The following is a 25,330-nucleotide window of genomic DNA, read 5'->3' as shown; positions in this document are numbered from 1 at the left end:
ACTTTAACAAAATGAGGATGAAAATCATATGATCATTTCAATAGAAGCAAGAAAACCATTTGACAAAATTCAGTATCTATTTATGGTAAAATTTCTCAACAAAGTGGGTATAGAAGGAATGTTGCTCAATATAATTAAGGCCATATATGACAATCCCACAGCTAACATCATGTTCAATTGTGAAAAGCTGAAAGCTTTTCATCTGAGATCAGGAACAAACAAGGATTCTCTAGTTTTATTCAACATAGTATTGGAAGTCCTAGCCATAGCAATTTGGCAAGAAAAAGAAACAAAAGGCAAAAATTGGAAAGGAAGGAGTCCAACTGTTACTCTCTGCAGATGACATGCTATTTATAGAAAACCCTAAAGACTCCACTTAAAAATGGTTAGAATAAATAAGTTCAGTAAGGTTGCAGAATACAGAATTAATATATAAAAATCTCTTGCATTTCTGTATACTAAAAATGAACTGTCTGAAAGAGAAATCAAGAAAACAATCCCATTTACAATTGCACCAAAAAGAATATGATATCTAGTAATAAACTTAACCAAGGACATGAAAGATCTGAAGACTGAAAAGTCTAAGACACTGATGAAAGAAATTGAAGAAGACACAAAAAATAGGAAAGATATTCCATGCTTATGGGTTGGAAGAATTAATATTGTTAAAATTGCCCATACTACCCCAAACAGTCTAAAGATTCAATGCAATCCCTATCAAAATTCTAGTGGGATTTTTTCACAGAACTAGAGCAAATCTAAAATTTACATGGAACCACAAAAGACTGACTCTGAATAGCCAAAATGATCTTGAAAAGGAACAAATTAGGAGGTATCATACTTTCTGCTACAAAGCTATAGCAATCAAAACAGTATGGTGTTGGTATAAGAACAGGAATAAATATCAGTGGACAGAATAGACAGCCTTGAAGTAAACCCACACATATATGGTCAATTAATTTACAACAAGGAAGCAGGAATATACAATGGGAAAGGAAAGTCTCTTCAGAAAATGGTGTGGGGAAAACTGGACAGCGACATGCAAAAGAATGAATCTGGACTACTGTCTTAGACCATGAACAACAATTAACTTGAAATGAATTAGAGACTTGAATGTAAGAACTGAAACCATAAGAAACATAGGTAGTAAACACCTTGACATTGGTGTTAGTGATGTTTTTCTAGATCTGATTTCAAAGGCAAGAGAAACAAATGCAAAAATAAGGAAGTGGGACTATATCAAACTAAAAAACTTTGGCAGAACAGAGAAAACAGTCAAGAAAATGCAACTCACTAAGTGGAAAAGACATTTGCAAATCATATATCTGATAAGGGGTTAATATCCAATATATATATAAAGAACTCAATACAACTCAACAACAACAAAAAAGCCAATTAAGAAAATGGGCCGAATTAGACCATTTTTCTAAAGAAGACATACAGATGGCCAGCAGGCACATGAAAAGGTGCTCATCATTGGTAATCATCAGGAAAATGCAGATCAAAACTACATGAGATATCACCTTACATCTTCAGAATGGCTAATATCCAAAAGAAAAGAAATAACAAGTGTTGGCGAGGACATGGAGTAAGTACTTATCAGAAGTAAATGAAAGCACCAATTTGAAAAGATATATGCACCCATGTTCATTGCAGCATTATTTACAATAGTCAAGATAAGGAAACAACTTAGGTGTCCACCAATGGATGAATGTTAAATATGTGTTTACATATATTACATATATTCAGCCATTAAAAAAATGAAACCTTGCCATTGTGACAACATGGATAGACATGACATAGAGAGTACTATGCTAAGTGAAGTAAGTCAGAAAAAGACAAATAACTACATGATTCACTTTTATGTAGAATCTACAAAACAAAAAAATCCTCAGATTCATTCATACAGAGAATAGATTGGTTGGGGATGGGTTTAAGTGGGTCAAAATAGGTGAAAGGGGTGAAAAAGTGTAAGCTTCCAGTTATAAAATAAAAAATTTATTGGATGTAATGTAGAACATGGGAAATATAATCAATAATACTGTATCAACTTTGTATGGTGACAGATGGCAACTATTTATTGTTGTGATCATTTTGCAATGTATATAAAAGTTAAATCACTTTGTACACCTACAACTAATGCACTATTATTGTTCAAATACGTCAATAAAAGAAAAATAAAAGGAGGAGACTGTGAGGATTTGCAGAACAGGGATAATTGATTGGTAAATTTGTATCAATTTTGAAGAAAACCTGAAACTATAACATCAAGATCACAAGGAGAAAAAAATGTTAATTGCATTTTTCTTTATGTGATTGTATTATTTTTTAATTTTAAATTTCTTCTTTATTCTGTAAAATATTTTCTAAAAGAAGCATTTTTTATATTTTAATAGCTCTCAAAAATTGATCAGATTTAAAATGATAAAGTAATATAAAGGTATAGATACATATAACGTGGAAATCAGAAGTCCCTACATACCTAATACCCCATTTCCATTTCTTTAAATCAACCACCATCAAAATTTTTCTTTGTAGCCTTTCAGTTTTATATACATATGTCTAAAAATCAGAAAACATTATCGAAAAATCACAGGTAAAGAAGTTAAAACTTGAAAAGGATAATGCCATCTGGATTCTGGTATTCTGACTCCTCTTGAAAGAATAATAAAACTGTAAGAGAGAAATATAAATAGGAATAAACTTGCAAGGAAGAAGAGAATGGAAGAGGAGAGACAATAGCAGACAAAAGACATCAACAAAATTTTAGGAGGTGAAAAGCAGATGGCCCAGTGACATCTGACTGGGAGAGTACAGAAATCTAAAACAGTGCTTGCAAGCAAGGGAAGCCAGCAAGGAGGAAGCCAGCTCGTGTTTCAAAATTCCTGAAAGACTCCGCAGCTAGAAGTGAGTCCTGATGACACTAAACCAGGAGGCCTGGTTGGAAGTGTTCCCAGTCGCCTCTTACCCACAGACACAGAGTTTGCTGGAGCCCAAATGTTAGACGACTGGAGATCAAACAGAGACTCTGGACTTGGGACATCAACTGAAAGAAAACAGGAATGAAGAGAAAGGTTGTGAAGCCTCAGCCCCTCCCTTTTCACTTAGCTCCCAGGATGATTACCATCTAGGCTTATAACTTACCAAGAAATTGGAAGGTTTCTCTTTGGGGAAACTAACTAGTGCAAGAGAAGAGGCTGACATACTGACATTTGGGGATCCTCCCGTGAAATGTCTGCGTCCCTGCTGGGTCACACTCTAATGAGGTCCAGCAGTTGGTAATTACTGCACAAGCATAAAGTGCTTCTAGTCAGCTGTTTAGTACTTTCTCCTTCAATGTAAACAGACAGCTATGGATCTGTCAATATTTCTAGAGAACCTCTAACATGAAAGACAGAGGCCAAAAGAAACCAATAGAAAACCTGCACACAAAATAGACCATTGTCTGCTTCCAGCATTAGGAAGCAGAACAATGTATAACAAATGGTATAGTTATGATTCTCACAAAGAAAATATATTGCACTCACAAAGGTCAGGGAGTTATGAAAATAAAACTTCTTGAAGATAAAGAACTTTTCAATATTCAAGATGTGGTAGTGGCAACTAAGAGTTCAGTAGTTGAATATGTAAAATATTCCTCAAAAAGGAGAAAAGAAAAAGAGGTGAAAAATGACAAAAAGGTGAGAAATTTGGCTAATAGGAATTTCAGGAAGAGAAATATGAAAGGAAGGGAAGGTAAAATTATTATAGAAACAATAGAAGGCTTTTTCTAGAACTTAAGCTTCCTGGTTGCAGGGGACCTCTAAGTGTCCAGCACAATGAATGCAAAAAGACCTATCAAGGGTATATCATTGTGAAATTTCAGAATCCCTAATTTAAGATCTTACAAATCTTCAAAGACAAAAAATTATTACAGTCAAATAATTAGATGTAAGAGTGTTGCTAGCACTCAACAGAAATACTGCAAGCTAGAACACAATGGGTAATGCCTTCAAAACCTGTGGAAAATTATTTCTAAATATCCAGCCAAATTAAATGTTTCCAACATTTGAAAGCTCAAAAAATGTACTTTGCGTGCACCCTTCCTCAGTAAGGAAACAGAATACATATTATACCCGTATGACAAAGTACCAAGAAAGAGAAAAAATTATGCATAAAGGAAGCAGAGTAACAATATAGAGAGGCGAAGGCAGTTCCCGAGAAGACAGGTTTCTGTTGAGGCTAAAGAGGAAACAGCTCAGACTAGAGCAGGACCGAGGCTCCAGAAGAGACGTTTCCAAGAAAAAGAAAATGAACTGATCGATTTCTTGATGTGTTTGACCACCCTGAGATCTTACAGTTCTGTGAAAAATTAGAAGGGTAATTGTTGAAAGGTACATGATAAATGAAGCAAATGAGAAAAGCTAGGCAATAGCCAACTCCAAGAAGAGCAAATTTTAAAAAGCCTGCAAGAAAGGAAATACAGCGAGAGTCCACTGCATGACTCAGCCATGAAATCATACTTAGAGACTCATCATCGTACAATATTGCTTTTCCTGAAATTTTTTTTTTACATATTTCTATTTGGGAATGTGTGGCAAAGGACAGTCTGTGCCTGTCTGTCTGGGGTAGCATTAGAAAGTGATATCTTCACCTTCCAGAGCAGTAAGCCAAGAGGGAGTATAAAAAGTGGGAAAATGAAAATAACACTATTTGAATGAATGATAATCAGAAATATGAAAAACATTGCCATTTTTGTGTAGACATGGGCATGGGACATTCGAAAGGGAACTCTTGTTTTGCCTTATAATAGTTTAAACTCTGTTCATATTTCCTTAGTTGAAAATAAAAATTTTAAAAATCAAAGATGGTGTAACATCTTTGAAGCAAGAGTGCCCCATTAGTATATACCCTTTAATTCTACAAATACTTATAAAAACATATACCAGGAAGACAATCATTGATGTGTTCAAAAATCTGAGCATGAGCATGGTTACCACAGAGTTGTTCATAGCATCAGTAAATTACAGACTGAATTCCCATTTCAGAAGGGCTGACACTGAGCCCGTCTTATTTACTGCTGATCATCAGTCTCTAGAAAGGTGTCTGACACATACTAGGTACTCAGTTAATAGTCACTGAAAATTTACTAACCAAATAATTACTGCATAGGAAAAATGCACACAAAATCTATTATTTAGACAACAGAGGGGTTATCTGTGATATTTATTTTTGTCTATTTTTCTAATTTGCATTTTTGAAAATTTCTAAAATTAACATCTTAAAGTTGTAAGTTTCTTAAATTTAAAATGATAAATTATAAGTACATTAACATTTTAAAGGCAACCATTAACAAAGAGGAGAAGGACAGCTGTCTGTAGAACTGAGGCTGAGTTAGTCTTACAACTGAACTGTGTTTGCTTAGGAACTTCCTGATGACTCAGACTGAAGGAGCACTTGAGTCAAAATAATTTTCATTGTTTCTTAAGTAGGAGCATACGTTTTTATGTAATTAGAAAAAATTTTTCTGATACTAAATCCAAGGAAGAAGTTATCGTGTAGATAAAGAAGACCATGGATACATAATAGACATTATCTTCAACATCTATTTTATAGAAAATTAAATGCATTAATTTCTTAACGTAGCTGCTTCTTATACTGACCCTCAATAAAATCACAGCTGTGTAATGTAATGTGGTGGTGAAGGCATTTGTACAGGATGTTTCTTTAATTGAGACTTTTCAACTTTTACATAGGTTGCAGTCACGAAAGTCATTTTTAAGTCCAAAATGACCAAGAGAATTTTTGATCTTTCGTTCCCTGTACATTTCCACCAATTGAGTGAGTCTGTCATTTGAAAGCATATTTTCTGCTTTTTGTTTCATAGCCAACTAGGTACATTTTCTCCAAATGGTCAGGTTTTGTGTACATTGAAGGATTTTGAGTCAACTAAGCACTTCCCTTGGTGATCTCAGATGTTGTGAAGGATTCATTGGCAGGTATTCCATGAACACTTGCCCCTGCCCCCTCCAATGGACGGATTCAGAGTGGCCTTGAATGTAGGAAGCATCTGTGCTTTGCTCCACATTGTCGTCAGCATTATTTGTGCCACTTCCTTTAATTTTTTTTTTCATGCTGCCCTTTCATTAGCTTGAGTTATCATTGGGTTAATAGGCATTTGAGATCGGTGCTTTTCCTTTAGCAATATGCTCAGACATTTCTGTACTTCTCCCAGCTGTGTGCAGTCTTGTTCATCTCTAAGCACTGAATCCATCAGAGTAGGTTTATCTGGTCTCTAGTTTTCAGCCTTTGCTTATCCTTTATTGACACTAAAAAAAAAGAATTCCATTTCATCTATATTTTCCTTCTCTTTTGTCAGTTGTTTCTTTATCATTCTTTGTCAAATGACTCATTCCATCTACTCTTGTAATATCCTCTATTTTCCTAATGCTTCCAGTTTTTTAAAAATCATGTACTTTGGTTCCATTTCCAAGCCTCTGCTTCTCCCTAACTGTTGGTGTCAGGGCTCCCAATACCTGTGTACTTTTCTGTCACAATGGGGTCAGTGATATATACAAAACAATTCAAAATTAAGTACAAATGTAGTGAACATCGCAGCAGAATGAAGGATGATGGACCCATGAAATGAAAATACCTGCCAGATTGTTTTCACACTATGTTGGTGATAAACCGAGCTGACACATTTTACCTGGAGAGTAGCTCTGTTCACAGCCTATGAAGGTTGACAGGGTAGATGTTTACAAATAGTTACTCCGTGTAATGCGAGTGACAGATTTGCTCATGACTTGACTTGATAGAAAGAATATAAAGAATCAAGTTTCATAGAGAAAGTCCATGAACATATCCCTTCATCTCTCCCAAACACTTGTTCCTTTGATCACACATTTAATGGGAAGTAGATGACAGGCATTTAAAGGTTGTTGACAACCTGAAATGCTGACATTCTGTGCTGAGTAAAGAGAAATGTACATTTCAGACAAGTAGGTGACACAGTTAATATTCCATTAGGCAAGTTGAAAATCCCTGGCTTGTGTTGTTACACAGAATTCCAAGCTGTGGAAATGGGTCATAGCACCAAGCCAAGATTTTTCTCAGAAAATGGTTTTGAATCTGTTCAAACACTGGAACCATTACTCACAGAAATACCAGAAGTGTATGCCATAAATTACAAAAGAGATAAGTACGGTCTAGAAAAATTCCAGGACAAATGTTCCAGTCCTTCATCCAGTAGGCAGAAGAGCGGAGATGAATCCAAGGAGCTTGACTCCTGGGCTTCACCCTTTAAAATTCCCCACTCCTGAGCTCATCTTGACGTTCGTTGGTTCAGTTCCCTCACTTGGAAAAATCTGCAGAATTTGGAAATCCCCTAACACAGTTTCCATCACTTTCGACTGTTGCTTTTCTTTTGCTTTGCCTTCCACTAACTCCTCATCTTTCACAGTAATAAGCTCAGATGTAGGTGTCATTCGAACAAGAAAAGATGTCCCTGAATAGATTCCTTATATTTAAGAAGTAACAGGCGGTCTTCCAGTGCTACTCGGGAGTACCGTTGGCCACGGTCAAGGCCATGCACCCCTGCTGCGTCCTGCCCTGCCAGGTGAACTCGTACCTTGGAGAAACAGCTCACTGTAAGTCCACGTAATTTATAACTTGGAGCGTCTGCCACTTGAAAACAAGTTTAAAACTCAGGGGAGTCTGGGGGTTTACATGTGGGCTGGTGCTCCTGATCTGGATCTCCCTCCCAGAACCCCGTGTGTCGTGGATGGCTGGCCAGCGTGGTCTGAGGGGATGCCCCCATCCCTCTGCCTCTGCTCCTACCCAAGCCCCCAAAGTCATGGCATTGCCTTCCTCCTTGAAGTGTCAGACCCCTGAAAACATGCGATCCGCATTTGGTGTATGTCCACTCAGCTGTTTTTATCATAATCCTTTTAATAGACCAAGAGAGAAGTAATTTTTATTCATAAAAGATTAAACATATCTAACAGGAAAATTTACTGTGTCTTTCAAATCCCTCCATTTTTCCAAAAGGTGAAAAAAATCCGAAAAGAGTTGGTGTAAGGAGTATGTCTCATACCTAGTATGACTTTGATGATCACGAGGGGAGTCAAGTGTTCTAATAGAGTGAAATCGCTCTGGAGAAGAGAGAGATGTGCTAGAGAGAGGGCGGACTTCGGGGGGCGGCCACACTGTGTCTAGGGGACAGACAGATACTGGGAGAGTTCATGAAGGTTCTGCTCCGCGGTGACCTTTACACCATTACAACTTTGGGAAAATCCAAATGTCTTTGTACAGTTTTGGAGCTGGATTTATTCTGTGGGTCTAGGGATGATGCCACAGGGAGGTTGGTTGTGAGGGCAGATTCTGCCCCCTTCACTGAAGTAAGAGCCACACGTACCCGACCCTGTGGCATCCTCTCCCGCTGAAGCGCCTGCCCCACGCTCTCTACTCCAGCTCTCCCGGCTTCCTCCATGTTCTGTGAACACGCTGGTACGCCCCGGCCCGAAGGCCTTCGCACTTGCTGTTGGCTTGACCTGCACACTCTTCTCCCAGATATCCAGATGGCTTACTTCCTCTCCTCCTTCTGGTTCATACTCAAATGCCACTTAACAGTGAGGACTTCCTTAGTCCCCTGGTGAAGTTGCACCCTTCACCCCCTCACCCACATGCTTTATTTATTTTGTTAATCTGGTGTCCCCATTAGAATTTAAGATGGCAAGGTATTCTCTGCCCCGCTCCCTCATTCTGTCCTTGGTGCCTAACATAGCACTTGGCGTGTAGAAAGTGCTCAGTAAATATCGTTTGTTGAATGAATCAAATAATGAGGGCTGCCCAAGGGAGCCCAGTCACTTCCAGCTACCAAAGCAGCAAACCGGTGATTCACGAAGGATCATACTAAATCTCCCCGGCTCCTAGAGATAAGGAATGTAGGAAGACTGAAGAGAAGCCTGCATTGAAATCCTTCCTGGAAAATTTATGGTCTTCAATTCAAATAATCATGTGTACTTATTAAGTGCATTACAGACAAATACGTTTTAAGGAAAACAGATCATCCTTGAAATATTTATGTGCCCAAAATCCCTCCTTTTAAGTCTGTTCAGCATGTGTCACAAAAATGCAAGTTACACGTGGTGCCGATCTGCCTGTCCTTGGAACGCTTTTCTTTTATTGTGCAGTCATTTCAAACGTGAAGAATAAAATGCTGCTAAATAAAAGATTACTTGCTGTCTTAAGTAGTTATCTAAGAGCTGTTTTTCCTCTCTTTTCCTCATTCTAGCAAATTATCTAGATTAATCTTTGAAAGCATTTTTATTATATCTGTAGAAAACATTATTTCAAGCAATAATCTAATCAAAAACATTTCTCCTCCACACCATTCAAGAGAATTTTACAGAAAAATAAGATGCATACAAATCTCTACCTTATACCTTGTATGTATTTTACATGTCTTAAGTCAATGGTGTAAACCCCCTGGGGGGGACCAGGCTGTGGTTTGTCCCAGCGAGGATGCTGTCCCCATTTGCCCCAGCTCCCCCACCCCAGGCAGAACCCCGCTGCTCTGTTACCTCAGAGCAACTTCTGCAAGTTCTTGTTCTAGACAGATCCTGGGCCTTCAGTCAACAGTGACTCCTGATTTTTAAACTTTCTTCAAAACAGATAATTTAAGATAAAAATTCCTTTAATTTCGGGGGGAAAAATCACTGGATCATGGACCGAACCCTGCCTGTGTAATCTCTGTGAAATCTGCCATTTAGTTATTTGGAATTAGAAACTTCTCTGATTTCTCTGTAGGCCACCAGATTTTTCACTTAAAGAAAAGCCCTGTTTTATTCGATGCCAGCTGTTTAGCTTCTACTCTTAGTAGAGGGATCGTAAAATTTATCATCCATGTAGGGACATGTTTGGGATGGGAAGGGGGTAATTATTAATAATTGTATCTGGACAATAGTCATAACCTAGGATTGTGTGAGGCAAGCAGAGTCATATGGTCCCTGACCATAAATGAAATGACAACTAATTGAAATCCTATAATGTGTTAAGTGCTTCATATGTATTATTTCAATTTCAAAAGCATCCTTGGAGGTGGAGTGTGGCCTCATTTTCAGCAGTGAATCAGGCTCTGAGTTAACATACAATAGTCTAAAAGGACTCAACTCAGGAGAGCTTACAGTAAGAACTATTGATTTAGCTGTCTGGGAGAAATGTGTTAAATACACATTTTGGCCAAAAGCCAAATGTTAAAATCAATAGTTGATTAAAGTCAGATATCAGTAGAATAGACAGAACTTTTTGGAGCAAAGATTAAATCTGAAACCTTATCAAACATTTTATAAGTCATATTTTGAACGTTTGAGACTCTGGGGAAGGACACAGAACTTGCGAGCCCCGTCACCTGGTGGACCAGCGCCTGTGGTCTGCAGCCCTGAAGTCATGCCTGCCTTAATCAGATTAGAGTTCAGTGCACAGCCTAAGGAATGTGGGGTTCACCACTGAGCAGATCTCAAAAATCCTAGATCTGCTACTGCTGAAAATGTTCACTGGTCTATAGCCATTATTTTGATCAGCTTTTGTTTTTTGATCTCCATAGACTGAAACTATAAGGAACTGGCTTCTTCCATTTGAATTTTGATTTGTGAGAACAAAATGTGTTGTGAGAGTCTCTTCTTCAGTATTTTCTTCTTCTCTTCCTACTTGTTATTTATTTATTTATGTAGTGTGCATTTATTAAGTACCTGTTCAGTGTATCAGCCAGCATGTCAGGAGTTGAGGATGCGGCTGTGAACAGTAGACAAAACTCTCCCCCATTCGTGTAGCTTATATTCTGGGACTCTAGTAAACAGACAAGAAGAAAAACTATAAATTGGACATACAGCCTGTAAATAGTGCTGTGTGTTGTAGAGAGGAATCAAGCAAATAAGAGGGACATGAGGAATTCTCCTTATGATCAAGTCATAATGATTTCCATGCTGTTGTTTTTAGAATTTTCCTTTCTTTTGGAATTTTTTAGGGGCAAATTTGACATTTAACTATCAGCTCCTCATAACAAGGTTATGAAGAGTTCCCAGATAGAAATTTTTTTCCTAAACAATTCACTTTCCAAATGGAATTATATTACAAATTTAAATACAGTTCTTAAAGGTTATTTTGTTGAATATTTTTTAATGCTAGTCTATCAAATACTTCTACAAATATTCGAATTATCATGTAATCTCAGCTCTTTTTATTCTGCCTTATAGTATTTAAAATTTTATGAATATATGTTGGCAGAAAAATGATGTAGTATTTTTCCTAATGTTACCTTCCAAACACATTCTCTCTCAGTATTTCTTTAACTGGCAATTTATTATCCTGTGTAATCAATAATTCTTCATTATTTTTGTATATAAAATTAATAGCTTATACAGTAAATGTATTATTGCAGCATTTTCCTCTTGTAATATTAGAGATACATTTATACTGCCCTTGACTGTGTTTCAATGTATAAAACACACAGAGTTTAGTTTACTTCTAAACAAGACATTCTAATGACAATACTATCTAAACACTGTTTGTGTTGCATACATCGATAGCCTGCTTCAATATGATGATTCTGTGCATGATCACATGAGCATTTGTCCCATACACATTCGGGGATGCCAGAAATGGCAGTGAATTGGATGTTTGGCTGTGTGACTACTCAGCCTTCCAACAGCTGAATCTAAAGTTGCAGAGTAAGTAACAGCAGATTTTGGCCAAATACGGGGGCTGCCCTAGATCTCTCACCTCTACTTTCTCAAGTTCAGTCATTCCTCAGAAAGGGCACAAGAATGTCAGTCAACTGGAGTGGCAGCCTGCCAACCTTCTTCATGTCTGGTGACTAAGGCACTGAACGTGGCACCTGGAGTCGCAGCAAGGTTCATTCTGAGAGTGGGCATTATTAACCGAGTGGTTGGATTTTCAGCCTTACTGGCCCTTAGTTTCCCCAGAACCTCAGTCTTGCTGGTCTATAGGCACAATAAGTGTATACTGTCTTTGGTTTAGGTGGTATCCATGGCTTTCATTAGGAGGGGATGAGAACCCCAGTGAGCTTCTATCAGGTGGCTCCCAGGCTTCATAAGTATTTGCTTTCATGATCCAATGATAGCCTCACTTGATACAAGCTCTGCTGAAGCTTGAATTCAGATAACGAAAAGCATTTGCGTTTTAACGCCAATACACAACTGCCATTCAACTGAAACTTAATAATCTGCAAATTTAAACTTGAATGTAAAAATGGACTTACTTCTGCTTTGTCATTTTATGGTCTGCCACAAAAGAGAGGTGAATAATAAACAGCGTCAATACAAAGCTTGAGAAAGGGGATGGGAACAAATGTTGCCAAAAATTTAAAAAGCTGGTATCTATCTTCTGTCCAGGATCACCTGCCGGTTGGATGGAGGTAAAATTCGTTATTCAACTCTCAACAGTGTTTTAGAGATCACAGACTTAATATGTGTGTTGGGTACTGTGATGAAGAAATGAGTCTGTGGTCTCCTGTCTTGGTAGCGGCACTCCTGCCTGACAGACTTGCCTTCTTTTTCCTGCCAGCTTCTCCAAGGGTGCAAATTTCAAGGCAGGAATTTTCCTGGAACCCTGAGTGTGATTCCCTGCCTTCTTCTTTCTAAGCAACCCCAGCCACCTGTGCACATCTAGGGGTGCTGGCCACCTCTTCCTGCACACTTAGGTAGCCACTTGTTTGGCCCTTACCCCCTCTTTGAGCATGCTTCCTGAGGACAGGACTGATTTTTATATTCAATTTTATATCCCAAGAACCTAGCACACTATTAGGCAAGAACTCACTAAATATCACTAAGACTGCTTCTATGATGATGAGCGTTACTACTGCTGGTATTACTATTCCTGCCACCATTTTTAATGCTGTGCTATAGCCAGTGTGGTAAGGAATGGGCCCCTCTCAGGCACAGGGAAGGTACACACTTCCCTGTTGTGATTTCTTTTTTGCCACTTTCCAGAGATGGGCATGGGAGATGGAAGATGGGGGCCATTCTGGCTGAAGGGAAAAGTTGGAAAGTATATGATAGGAAGACCACTCTCATGTTGCAAATGGCAAGATGATGATTATGAATGCGCTCTAACTCTTGAGAGAGAAAAAATATATATTTATACACATGTGATACTTTCCATTTTCTGTTGAGTAGTTGGTTTTCCCATGGAAGGAATGATTTCCCTGAGCATGGTGATGCTATAAGGAAAGATGTGAATTTGAGTCCATTTGATACACATTTAGTCAATAATTAAGCCAATGCCTATTAACCTAATGAACTTGAATGGACTTCAGTTTCATTATCTATTATAAGTTTAGAGTTATACCATCAACTCTTAACTTCCTGTTGTTTTTGAGGATGAAAAGAGGAAATCAACGTGAAAGTGCTATGTAAGCAGCCCGATCCTAGGCAAAATGAAATGTTATTATATGGCTGTGACAGATTTTTTTTCTGAAGTACTGAATGACAAGTTTAGCTTGGTTTGAGGGTGAGAGCTATGGTCTGGTTGAAAGTAAACACCAGACATGAGATAAACAGACCCGTGAATAAAGCCATGCCCCACTTCTTCATTAGTTATATGACCTAAGTTACTGAAAAAAGTCTCAAAGCTGTCCAGCTCCAAGGTTGCTGTCTCTGAAAATGAAGTGCAGAAGTATTTACAAAAGACCCTGGCACATTGGAGGTGCTTGGCTGGTGTTTACGAAGCATCCCTTCAGGAGAGAGAAGGGTAAGTGAGTCAAAATAGTTCTGCGCAGGCAGCATGCAGAGGAGAGAACCTAGACTTGGACCCGTGTGACCTGAGCAGGCCCTGTAATGGTCCTCAGCGTGTTCCTCAGATGTGAATTGGGAGTGATAATAATAATTCCAGGATGTAGGCAGTTCTGTAATACTTCACTGCCTCTGTTCAGGCTGCCTATTGGGCGATGGAACACTGGTAAGAATTGATGAGGATGGTGGGGGAAAGGACCGTGCATCTGGTGAGGAACGGAAGGATGACGGACGGCACCAAGTGACACAAATCCTGGCGCCTTGGATAAGATGAGGGCTTCCTTACTGAGCCCCGAGCCCCCGTCTTTTCTATCAAAACCTTTGTGGAGATGGAGCCAAGCTCAGCACCAGGGAAAGCAGGTGTGGCGGGAAGAGCGCCACGGCCCGGCGCTCGGGAGGTTGGCCCCAGACGCAGACTTGGGTTTTCATCTCTCCAATGAGATGGGAATTGTGTAATAATGACATGTATTGAACTTTTACTGCGTGCTCCGCCTACACTTTCTGTGAATTCTCAAGAAGTTTCTGAGGCCGGTTGTGAAGCCCAGTAATGCTCCTGAGATATAGCAAGTGGCGGAGCTAGGATTTGAATCTGTGAAAATCCATGGAAGGAAGCCTCCCTGAGGTAGAGTTGGAGGGCCTGCAGGGGGAGCGCTTAGCCAGGGCTCTCACGCCCACCACTCCTGGTTAATTGCAGACCTCACACGGAGGAGGAGACAGGCACCTTACAACCCATACTATTTTGGCTACTTTAGCACCCAGTAGGAGGAGGGAAGGGTTTCTGTCTCTTCTGGCAACAGCTCAGCCAATGAGAAGCCAGGACACGTAGGACTCCTCGTTTCCTCCAATGGACTTTTTGCTTAGAGCAGTCGCCCAACTTCCCTTTCGGCTATAAAAAAGCCTCTTCTGCGTTGTTCTTGGGACAGGCTTGTCCTAAGGTGCAATTTTCTGTTGTTCCTTGTTCCTGAGTTAAACCCATATTGCTGGTAAAATAACTGACACGTTTTATTAATGTTAACCCCAAGAACCCCACGTTACTGCTCCCTTTCCGCTCTAAGCTTCTGTTTCGTGGATGGTTAAGGATGTCTGAGCAAGCTGGTCCGCGGGGGGCGCCGTTCAGAAGTGGTTTATATCAGCAGTTTCTTCATTGGTTCTTCCAGAGGTGGGAAAAAGCTCTTTTTACTCCTGGAAGCTCAGTAGCGCAGTGAGTTGATTTCTGACAGGTTTTCAATTAGAAAGGGAGGGACAGATGGGCCTGTAGCAGGGCACCCATCCGAGGGGCAGGCAGTGTGTATGACCTCCAGCCAGCTCAGAAGAGTGAGGCAGCCCAGGAGACCCTGCTGTTCAGACACCAAGGGGGTGAGGAGAGCTTTGCAAAGGTCAAGGTGCCCCACTCTGTCAAACACTACTGGGAGGTCAGACAAAATGAGAACCACAAAGGCCCAGGAGATTTACCAGTTAGAAGGCGGCTGGCTTCCCCAGTGTCTGAAATCACATCACTCAACTCATTTGGTTTCTATTTAAAAGGGTTTCCCAGGGGTGGTTCTTTAGGCTTGTCCGCAGTTTTGGGGTGTGCCCCCTCTTCTGGGCCACTCAGCATTCCCTGCTCCGCAGAGCTCACGTAAAGTCCCTTGTCACCGAAGGGAACCACCCCACTGGTAAATCACCATAAAGATTCCTTTCTGCTGCAGCCGAACAGCTCAACAGTCAGCAGAGTTAGCCGTCCAAGTCCTTGATGTTTAAGTCAATCAATAAATCTGCAATTATAATGATTAGTTTTGCCTTCAGACATATTTCAGCAGCATCTGAGAGTTGATGTTTAATTTTAACATCATCAACGGATGAAAATTTAATTTTCTTGAATTTTTAAATTATGAAGTATTCCAGTCAGACATTGGAATGGCTGGAGGAGTGAGTTAATAGTAATCTAATCACCTTGGAGACACAGATGCTTTTGTGAGCTGGCACTGAGGTAAGGCTGCACTCTGTGGGAATGACAAGTGAATGAGTCTGCTGCTCACTTAACCTGCTGTTCTTCTCTCTCCCTATTTTCTCTCCTAGGAAACAGATGGAAGACTGCTGCGACCCCGCCCATCTCTTTGCTATGACTAAAATGAATTCCCCCATGGGGAAGAGCATGTGGTATGATGGGGAGTTATTATACTCATTCACCATTGACAATACAACTTATTCTCTCTTCCCCCAGGTTAGTATAACGTGTGTTGTCTTTCAATATAGTTTCTTACATGTCGTGATGTCATAGAAAAGGGATAATTGAGTTTGCCTAACTAATCAGAGCTATTTCTTATCTTTTTTTTTCCTTCTCTTCTTAGTTATAAATGGTTTCCCGTGTAGCCATCATTTTGGGGGAAGAAATCACATAATGTTTTGATGCGAAGGCAAAAATAGGATATTATAGACTCACGGTTTCTCCTGTCCCTTCTGATTTGAGTCCTGTGAGACTGAAGGAAGCTGGCCAAGAAGGGAGCAGGGTCCAGCGAATTGTGGAATTCCACAATTCCACAATTGTGTTTCGAGACTGGCTGTGGAATGCTCTTGCAGATTTGCAATTCTGGAATGTTTTCTTAGGGCTGATGTTGCTCTCAGGGAGTGGGGACCATTTGGTCCCAAGTTTGCTCCTTAGAGCTCTTGAATCTTAACCCTGTGGTTAGACTATTCCTATGAAGTGGCAGGGTGGTAGAGATGGGGAGAAAGAATTTGACCACTTTTGAAGTGGTCTGAATCAAGCTTTGCTTACTTAATGTTTTTCTTCTTTGGCTTCTGGAGCATTGAAGTCAAATGTTTTACTAAAAGCAGGGAAGTTTGGGGGGGGGATCTTTGTTTCTAGGGAACTTGAGTTGGAAAGGGGTGTGCTTCTTAGCTGAAATTGCTGTGAGAGAGAAATTGAGAAATGAATCTTGGCTTCCCCAAGTCTTCAAGCCACTCTTGGTTTGGCCAAATGATTGGGCAGGAAAAAAATCCAGAGCTGGAAAATGGGACTGAACCTTTCATGCATCTGCATTAACAGCAAAGGGTCTTCAAAAGAGGGATCCTGTATAGTTGAGGTTCTACTACATCCAAGGTCATGCTCTCTGTGAAACAGCCTATATTTGCTAATTCATACTCAGGTATTTTTATCTAATGTTTTTAGAGTATAATGATAAGGTTTTACATTTTCATTTTCAAATAGGATATGGAAGGTTTAATTCATTTGCCAGCATCCATGTGCTTTCTCTTCCTTCTTTCCTTGGGAAGCTTCTTGGTGTCAAAGGAAATGACTGAGTCATAAAATGTGGAATTGAATTTTGTCTCCATTTCTTACCAACTAAATGCCTTGCTAAGTCACTTAACACTTCTGAGACTCACCTTTCTCATCTATACAGAGAGAGCAGGACCTGTCCTACCACCTCACAGGCTTGTGTTCAGGATTGATTTAGATAATGCATGTCCGTGTACTTTGCAAATACAGAATGCCGTGTAAAAGTTAGGCTTTAATGTTGTCCTGATTCATATGTTGCATCTTCAGGCTGAGGAATGAAGAATATAATTGATTTAGTCAGGGCTTAAGGCAAGGACCAGACATCTTCCTAGATATTGTTAGCAGAAAGATATCAGATCAGGAATTAGGCACTTAAAAAACCATTAGAAGAATGGAGAAGTGGGAGTCAAGCGGTGACCTCTGGAATTACTTATTTCAGGAACCTGCTGCCATACTGTGGTGTAGGGATTAGAAAGCCCTGGCTGCTGTTGCCATTTTTAGTGGCCACAACTGCATCTGGCAGCCACAGGGCCAGGAAGATGGGTTGCAACTCATTCCTGGTCACAAATCTCCCTCAAGTGCCTCTGATGGGTAAGGTTGATTTGCATATAGAACATTAGTTGCAAAGAAATCCAGGAGAAGCAGTTTTTAAAATAAGCTTCAGCAGGGAACTAGGAAGAGGGTGGAACAGAGGGTGAATAAGCCAATCCACAGCATCTTTTTTGTCCAAAACCTGCCATCAACTTGCTTTGAAGGGAAGAAGAGATAAGGAAGCAATCTCCTCTGTCTCCTGATGAGCCAGGCTCATCAACTAGAAACGTTCTTAAAGAAATCCAAAATAGGCTTTTTATACATGAAGGCATTCAGTCATACCAACTGACTCCTAACTTTGTGCTAAAAACTAGATTTGAAGAAAAGAGATGATTAAAGAAATACAAATAGCCCTCAGCTTATCTGTCAGTTGCAGCAGTAGGCAGGAAACATTTCCTTTTCAAAGTGCATGCACGTGAATCCTGGGCCTCTTCATGTCAGTTGCTAGACCAAGGAACCATCCCTGAATAATAGAGGAAAAATGTTTTTCTTCTTAGGAAGCAGAAGTCATTACATCATAGTATGTGTGCACAATCTTTACTAAGGGCTAAATCAATTCAATGAGTGGATTTTTTAAAAAGTGTGTTTTCCAGCTGAGATTCTGCAATGACTACTTCATTTATAGAAATCCTGGAAAATCGGTTTGCATCAACAAAAAGGATGGTGTATATCCCCGTGCCATCACCCCACTGTTACCTTTCAGTGAAGTATTTCTAGTTTGTTATCAGGAAGCTAAGTTGGCAGTTAACGGATGTGCTTCATTCATGTTCTCTGTGGGAAGAAAGCAGCGTGTGCTGGTCAGGCAGAAAGTGCGTGAGTGGGTGGGCTCAGTGTTGTCAGTTGAACATAGCATCCCCCTTTTTCTGAGCTGCAGCAAAATAATACCACATCACTCATTTTCTGACTCAGATGTATAATTTTACATTATACTTTTAATTATATATTTTAATATATCTTAATTGTGTATTATACATTTCCCCTAAATGTTCAATATATGTATGTCAGCTGTCATTGTTATGGTTATTCTCTTGCCTGTTTTTATCCACTGTTTTTGTTGTTGTCGCCAAGGTGCAATCAATACAAGCTGCCTTGGGGGTTGTAGGAAGTCAGCACGACCTGAATCAGGCAGTATATAGCTAGGAGGTTCCTTTTCAGAGGCCACTTGAATTTCCTTAATTACTATTAATTTATTCTTATTTGGACCTCCTAAAACTCCCCATAGCTTTACTATAAAATGTATTCAATTCTGCCTCATATGCAGTTAACTCCATAATTGTGTACCTATATATTATTGTTTTCCAAAAGTCCGTAAGTGCTCAATACCATCCTGTAAGCTTTTGGGGAATGAGAACCGTTTTTCATTTCTGGACCTAGTGCAATGCTTCCATCTCCATAGAGATACTAATTTGTAGGTGCTCACGTTTGCCCAGGCCCCCCGTCAGTGTCCCCCCAACCAAGGCAGTGTCCTTGCACTAAGCAGGACATTTTAATGCAGCTGTTTGCAAATGACTCTATAAATGTATTTTGGTGAAATATTTGTTGAATGTTATTAGACCTACAGGGCTGAATTTTAACCCTCATGTTTTCTAGAATATGCTGTGTGTCTGTGAGTTCGGAGGGTGCTGTGTGATGGTAGCGTTCCCACTTAGAAAATACTCCCATCCCCGGGTTCAGATCAACAGCTTCCTGCTTTGCCAAGGCCTGACCCTTTTGAAGCCTGTGTGGTCGCAAGTTTGTTGATATTACTGAATAAATGCTGTTTTGGCCTAAAACATATCTATGCTTAGAAAGAGCATAAAGTTCCTTGGACATGAGTGAGGGAGTAGCAGGAATGTTAGAAACCGCAACTGTGCTAAGGTCTGAAAAATACTTATTTTGGTGTAACAAAAACATGGTTGGCTTACCATTCTCTTACATTGTGTTGAAGAGGCATGTGACATAAATCACAAACTCAACTAGTCATTTTGCCTCAGAATAGCCACCCAAGGCCATATATAAAAAAAATCACAAACATAATGAATGCAGCCCAGACGGACACTCATTTTGAGCGCCTCTGATCACCGTGAGCTCCTTGACGTGTTCCTCTTGGCCTGGACCCACGGTGCCCTTGGCCTGTGGGAAACCCAGCAGGATGTGATGAAGTACTTTCATCAGATTGATTTTGGTAAAATGAAAAAATACGCATTTTTTCCCCTCACAGTAATGTGCTTAATAGGATTCTCTGAGGTCCTGGATATCCCTGGGCCTCACAGTCATTTTTTTTTCTCCTAATGAAATTTGGATCACACAATACAATTTGTAGCATTTGGTAGCTGAGTTTTTATTTAAAATGTTATTATAATCATTTTCCTGAATATATACCTTCTCACCCAGAAGGAAACGAAGGGGACTCCTATTTGGTGGGCATAGATCTTTGCCAAGTCTGTGTTGGGCTCACGTTGTCAGGCTTGTGTTTAGCTGCTTCGTAACAGAAACCTGACACGGGGGCCTCACCAAAGAGGCGCTTGTTTATCTCCAACAGTAAGGAATTAGGGGGTGAGCAAGTGGTTCAGGGCTAGATGATGGCCACACAGAGCCACCAAGCTCCTAGGCTCCTGTCTTCTTACTTGAACCTCCTGAGCCGAACATGGCCAAGGAACCTTCCAGTTTTGATCCAGGATCTCAGTAGGAAGAAGGAAGAAACAGAACAGGAAAGGTGGACAGACTCCTGCCGATGGGTCAGTGGTCAGGACTGAATCACGTGCGCATGTCTAGCTGCAAGAGACACTGGGAATTTCAGGGTTTTGGCTCTAGGCAGAGGCACTGTGTGTGCTGACCTGTCCTGTCTGCCTCAGTTTCTTCGTGCTCTCTTACTCTGTCCTCACAGCAGCTCTGTGGTTGGTTGTCTTCATTTCATGGATGAAACAGCCTGAGAAGGGCTAGTTTATTCAGCCTTCCAGAGCTGACATAGGAAACCTGGCCAGTTTTAGTGTTTATATTGTTTTTTTTTTCTATAAGTTTAGTCATTCATTTTTAGCACTCAAGTCACTCTGAAGCCATTTTAAGGTTTTTCACTTCCCTGATGTGAAGAAATAGAGAAATTTCTTTTGCAATTCTTTGAGAGAAAGTGTAGATATGCAGACTATAGGGTCCTATATGATACCATAGTGTCCCTTTGAAATTAGTTTGCTATGCAGTACTGTAGTTTCCCTTTGATTTTATGCTCCCTAGTGGCCTACCTGGAAGAAGAAATAAGACTGATTATGTTACTTTGATTTCTTAAATGGGTTCCGGGATCCAATTCCAGCTTATGAGTGGAGGTTTCCCCAGACCACCAAGCAATTCTGAGGCACCAGCTGGGTGTCCTGCAATTCAACTCAGTGCTTTCACTATCTATCTGGAAATAGCATCAGATTCCTAGGTGAAAGGCTTAGTCCCACAAACCTGCCCTCCATTCCAATGCCAGTCAAAAGCCCAGATTGTTGCTTGTGCTTCTCATCTGACCAGCTACAAATTGGAAGTTCCAGTGACTCCAACTCAGGATGCCAATTGCAAGTCCAGGTTGTTACATGTACTTCTGACTACTTCTGACTGACTGGCTGTAACTCACAGGTTCTCACGACACCCTCCTTGGGCTTGATTAATTTGCTAGAACAACACACAGAACTGAGGAAACCCATTTACTCACTAGATTACCAATTAATTACAGAAGATATTAAAGGACATGGGTCAGCAGCTCGGTGAAGAGATTATGTAGGATGAGGTCCGGAACAAAGGAGCTTCTGTCCTTACGGAGCGTGGGCCCAGTTCAGTGGCATATGAAAGTATTCTACTTTACCAACCTGGAAGCTCTGAGAGCCAACCTTTCGGTTTTTATGGAGGCATAGGTATGACTGATTAAATCTTGGGCCGTTGGTGTCTGATTGAACCTCTAGTCCCTCTCCTCTACCCTGAGGTCAGGGAGTGGGACTGAAAGTCCTCTGGAAACTGGCCCCCTCCTTAGGTGCTTGACAAAGTTACCTTATTAACATAAACCCAGATGTGGTGTGAAGAGGTTGGTATGAATACAACACACCCTTTATGACTGAGAAGTATTTTTTCAGGAGCTGAGATCAAGAGGCCAAATATGGCAAAAGATGTTCCTGCTGCTCAGGAAATAAGGGTCTTGGGAGCTGTGAAGCAGGAACGCTGTGGGTGAGGACCAAATATACCTGAGAAATATATTTTGGTCATCTGAATGACCACATATGTTTATTTCTTGTAAATCACAATATTGCATCTGTAACAGAGAAATCCAGGTTCTCAAAGGGAACACGTTACTCTTTGCACATTGCTTCTTTATTATAGGAATCTAGCACATGATTTCACTACCATTAAATAATTCAGGTAATTTACTCTGATTTCTGTTGGAATGCCAGCATTAAAGAACTTTGTAGATGTTGCCACATGAGGAGGGGGTTCCCCGCTGCGGGCACATTCACTGTGAATTCAGTGAGACCAGATAACCACAGCGGAAGGTTGTGGGTAAACAGGGACTCATACCAAGCCTCATTCTTGTGGCTGTCACCTGGCTGTGTACAAGCTACAAGCCCGTTCCTGGGCCTGGCTGCAGCCTCTGCTCCCCAGGTGCTGCCTCTGCTGGTGGCTCCATCTCCACTCCCTCCTGTTACTTCTGCTCCCAGCACACCTCTGCCCTTCTCTCTTCCTAGCTCGGGCTCCAGGGCTTTCCTCTCTGCTTCCGCACACCGGGTAGAATTCTCTGGGCGTGTCTCTGTGGTGACTGGCGGGTGCCTGACCAATTAGGTCCAGGCTCTTATTTGTTTCCCCTCTGCCCGTTCTGCAGTGTACTTCCATGACTGACAGCTCACTCTGGATGGAGCTCTATCAGCAGGTAAACAGCCTATTGCCAACAGGTATGCAAACAGGTGCCTGTATGTATACAATGGGCGATATTAGAATCAGGTGAGAATCCTGGCCATGAAATTTCCATTTTCCCTGCAATAAGGAATGGAGTCCAAAGATTTTTGAGTTCTAGACCTGGCATTTCTATGATGATATTTAATGACCCAAGGCAGGCATGTAACTGTTCTTAGCCCAAGTCTTATAATTTTCAATTCAGGACTAATAATACTTGGTATTCATATCTCAGTGTTTATTATGAGAAAAAAAGTAAAAATGAGATTATGGATGTAAAGGTGTTTTGTAATGAATGCATTATACAAACATAATATTGTTACTGTTATTAGATGCTTAAGCATTTATGGGATGTAAGCATTTTGTTAGCATTTTGGTAATACTAGACCAGTGGAAAGAAAAGTCACTAGAAAGGTGGTCAAGTCAATTATCTAGACTGGTGAATGGTGAGAAGAGAAAAGTCTGTTGTCAGGCATTTAGGGAAAAATAAATATAGTAATGGAGAAGACTACAGACTCACCCACTTGCACATTGTGTCAGAGATGGAGAATAATTATGATAAGCTGAAGTGTAAAGTGAGATAAATTATTCTAGTGAATTGAAATTGTGCATCTGAACAATGGATTAACATCCACTGTTCCTCAAATTGCTCTGTGACTGAGAAGATGAAGAGGGTGAGTCATCACAGGACTTCCAAATATCTTTTACCTTAGGAAATGAAAGTAAATGTTTAGAAGTGAGATGAATCATGGACTTGCCCCCAGAGTAGTTGAAGGCAAACTGTAAGAAAGGTCTTGCCTTTCAAACTTAGAAATAATTACAAATTCAGACCTTTGTCTAAGGAAAGTTCACGGGTTGTTTCTGACTGAAACAAAATGAAAATGTAAGGAATGAACCATCTTGCCATGGTGTAGACCTTCCTAAAATATTTGATAATGTGCAAAATTTAGTAAAAAACTGATTGTGTCTCAGGTTTGTAGCTTCTTGGAAACAGTGGAAAGGGATGCATGACACCAATTACCACTGAGTCAAAGCATCAGTAGGTCTGATGGGAGTGAAAACTTTTTTCAGGCGTTAATGTTCCATGTAATGTTTTCTGCTGAAGTGTGACATGACAGAGTGTTTTCCTAAAGAAAAAGCTGGCGTATCTCTTTTTTTTTTCCTCCTTCAATAGTTTTCTTTATCTTGGTCCTTCTTACAGGCAAAGATCCAGGTGTAAAAAGGAATCTCCATCCATTGTGATTCAGTTTTGAGCATCTGTTTGCATACCAGGAGGCCTGTGTTTCCTTTCAGTTATTAATAGGCTAATTTGCACTTCCTAACTCTATTAGATGTCTCAAATGCATAAACATACGTTTGCTTAACTTGCAGAGAGGTTATCTATCAACACTGAATTTTCTCTGGTTTAATTTGGCCCACTGCACACAGGGAATGAAAAGATAGGGATAAGTACAGAGAACATTTTCTTAATGTTTGTATCTGTTCAAATCAGTTCACTCTCTTTCTCCTGCTAACTGGCCTGTAATTTTTAGATCACTTGGGAGATAGCGTGGGAGATAGTCATATCCTGTTATCTGCAGGATTCAGAACTTCTGGGTAGTACTGGCCCAATAGGATGAGGGAAGGGATAAGGTGGAGACAGAGTAGGGGAGTGACCTTGGTTGTGGAGGTTAAAAGAAAGGCCAGCCAGTGGCTAGAAAGGAATATGTATATTTGTACCACTGGTAACAGGTGACAGTAACCAGAAGATAAATGAGGAACATGAGGTGCCAGTAATGTATAGATCTCAGAGATGAGGGATGGGGAGGATGGAACTATACCCACAGCTCCAGATTAAATAGCGCTGGGCTTCAAGTTCCCACCCTCTTGGCTGGAGGTTCTGGTAACTAATCATTAGGAAAACACATTATTTCTAAGAAATTGTTATTGGCTAGAGCTGAAGGACATTTTGATATTTGTGAAGATCATTTCTTTCTCTTTCTCATGTCTTCTTGTTTTCCACCATGGCATGAACAATCCTATTCCAGGTGACTATGACTGCTCACACAGGTGGGCACTGTGTTATTACTGACTCAACATAAAGAGCTCTGCCCAGGGCTCTGGGCTGCACGGCTGCTGGAGAGCAGAGGCTAGAGTGCTGGGGGCAGCACCCAGGACAGAGCCTGAGAGGCTGCAGGGGTTTGGCGGGGAGGCGGGGGTGCAGAAAGGCCTGGAGGCAGAGACTGGGATTCTTCAAACTTGCCCTGAGGTAGGCAGGATTCTAACACCTCACCTGCCACCATGAGAATAAAGCTGGGCATTAACCCTTTCACCACAAGAACATTCCATTGTCATTTTTCAGTCTCACTGAATCAAGAGCGAACTTGCCCTGGGCTGTAGTTAGACACCTTCTTTATCTCATCTGGCCCCCTCAAGGCCATTCCTACGTTGCAGCCTGAATTATTATTTTAAAATGCAAATCAGATTGTGCCATCACTTTGACTTAAACTCCTCTGTTAACGTCCCATTGAGTCCAATAATAAAAGACACATGCCTAAGGCCCATGAGGCTCTGCGCAGTCTGGCCCCAGCCTGCGGCTCTCGCATCAGTTTCTACAGTGTCCGCTCACCCTTGGCCCTCTGCCTTGTTGACCTTCTCTCAGCTCCTCATAAACACCGTGTTCTCTTTCTGCAGAGCTTTTCGTCGCACCACATCCTTTCCTGGAAGGCCTGGCTCCCCTCACCCACTTCACTTACGTTAGTGCCTTAGATCCCGTTAGAGTATCACTCCCTCCGAGGGGCCTTCCTCATAGCACCCAGTA

General features: G+C 40.6%; 1 protein-coding gene across 3 annotated transcripts in view; it reads left to right on the top strand.

Moving 5' to 3' along the window:
• The window catches only part of ST8SIA1 (ST8 alpha-N-acetyl-neuraminide alpha-2,8-sialyltransferase 1), a 119,151-nt gene that overhangs the window by 28,882 nt on the left and 64,939 nt on the right, over positions 1-25,330 (top strand). For all 3 annotated transcript variants that reach the window (XM_036889312.2, XM_036889313.2, XM_036889314.2), the window contains exon 2: positions 15,849-15,993. In XM_036889312.2, coding sequence (XP_036745207.1) covers positions 15,849-15,993 — 145 coding nt within the window. The remainder of the gene's footprint in view (positions 1-15,848; positions 15,994-25,330) is intronic.

Source organism: Manis pentadactyla, chromosome 14 (genome assembly GCF_030020395.1).
Source record: "Manis pentadactyla isolate mManPen7 chromosome 14, mManPen7.hap1, whole genome shotgun sequence".
NCBI lineage: Eukaryota > Metazoa > Chordata > Mammalia > Pholidota > Manidae > Manis > Manis pentadactyla.
Note: the sequence above shows the minus strand (reverse complement) of the source record. Positions and strands in the feature narration are given on the sequence as shown.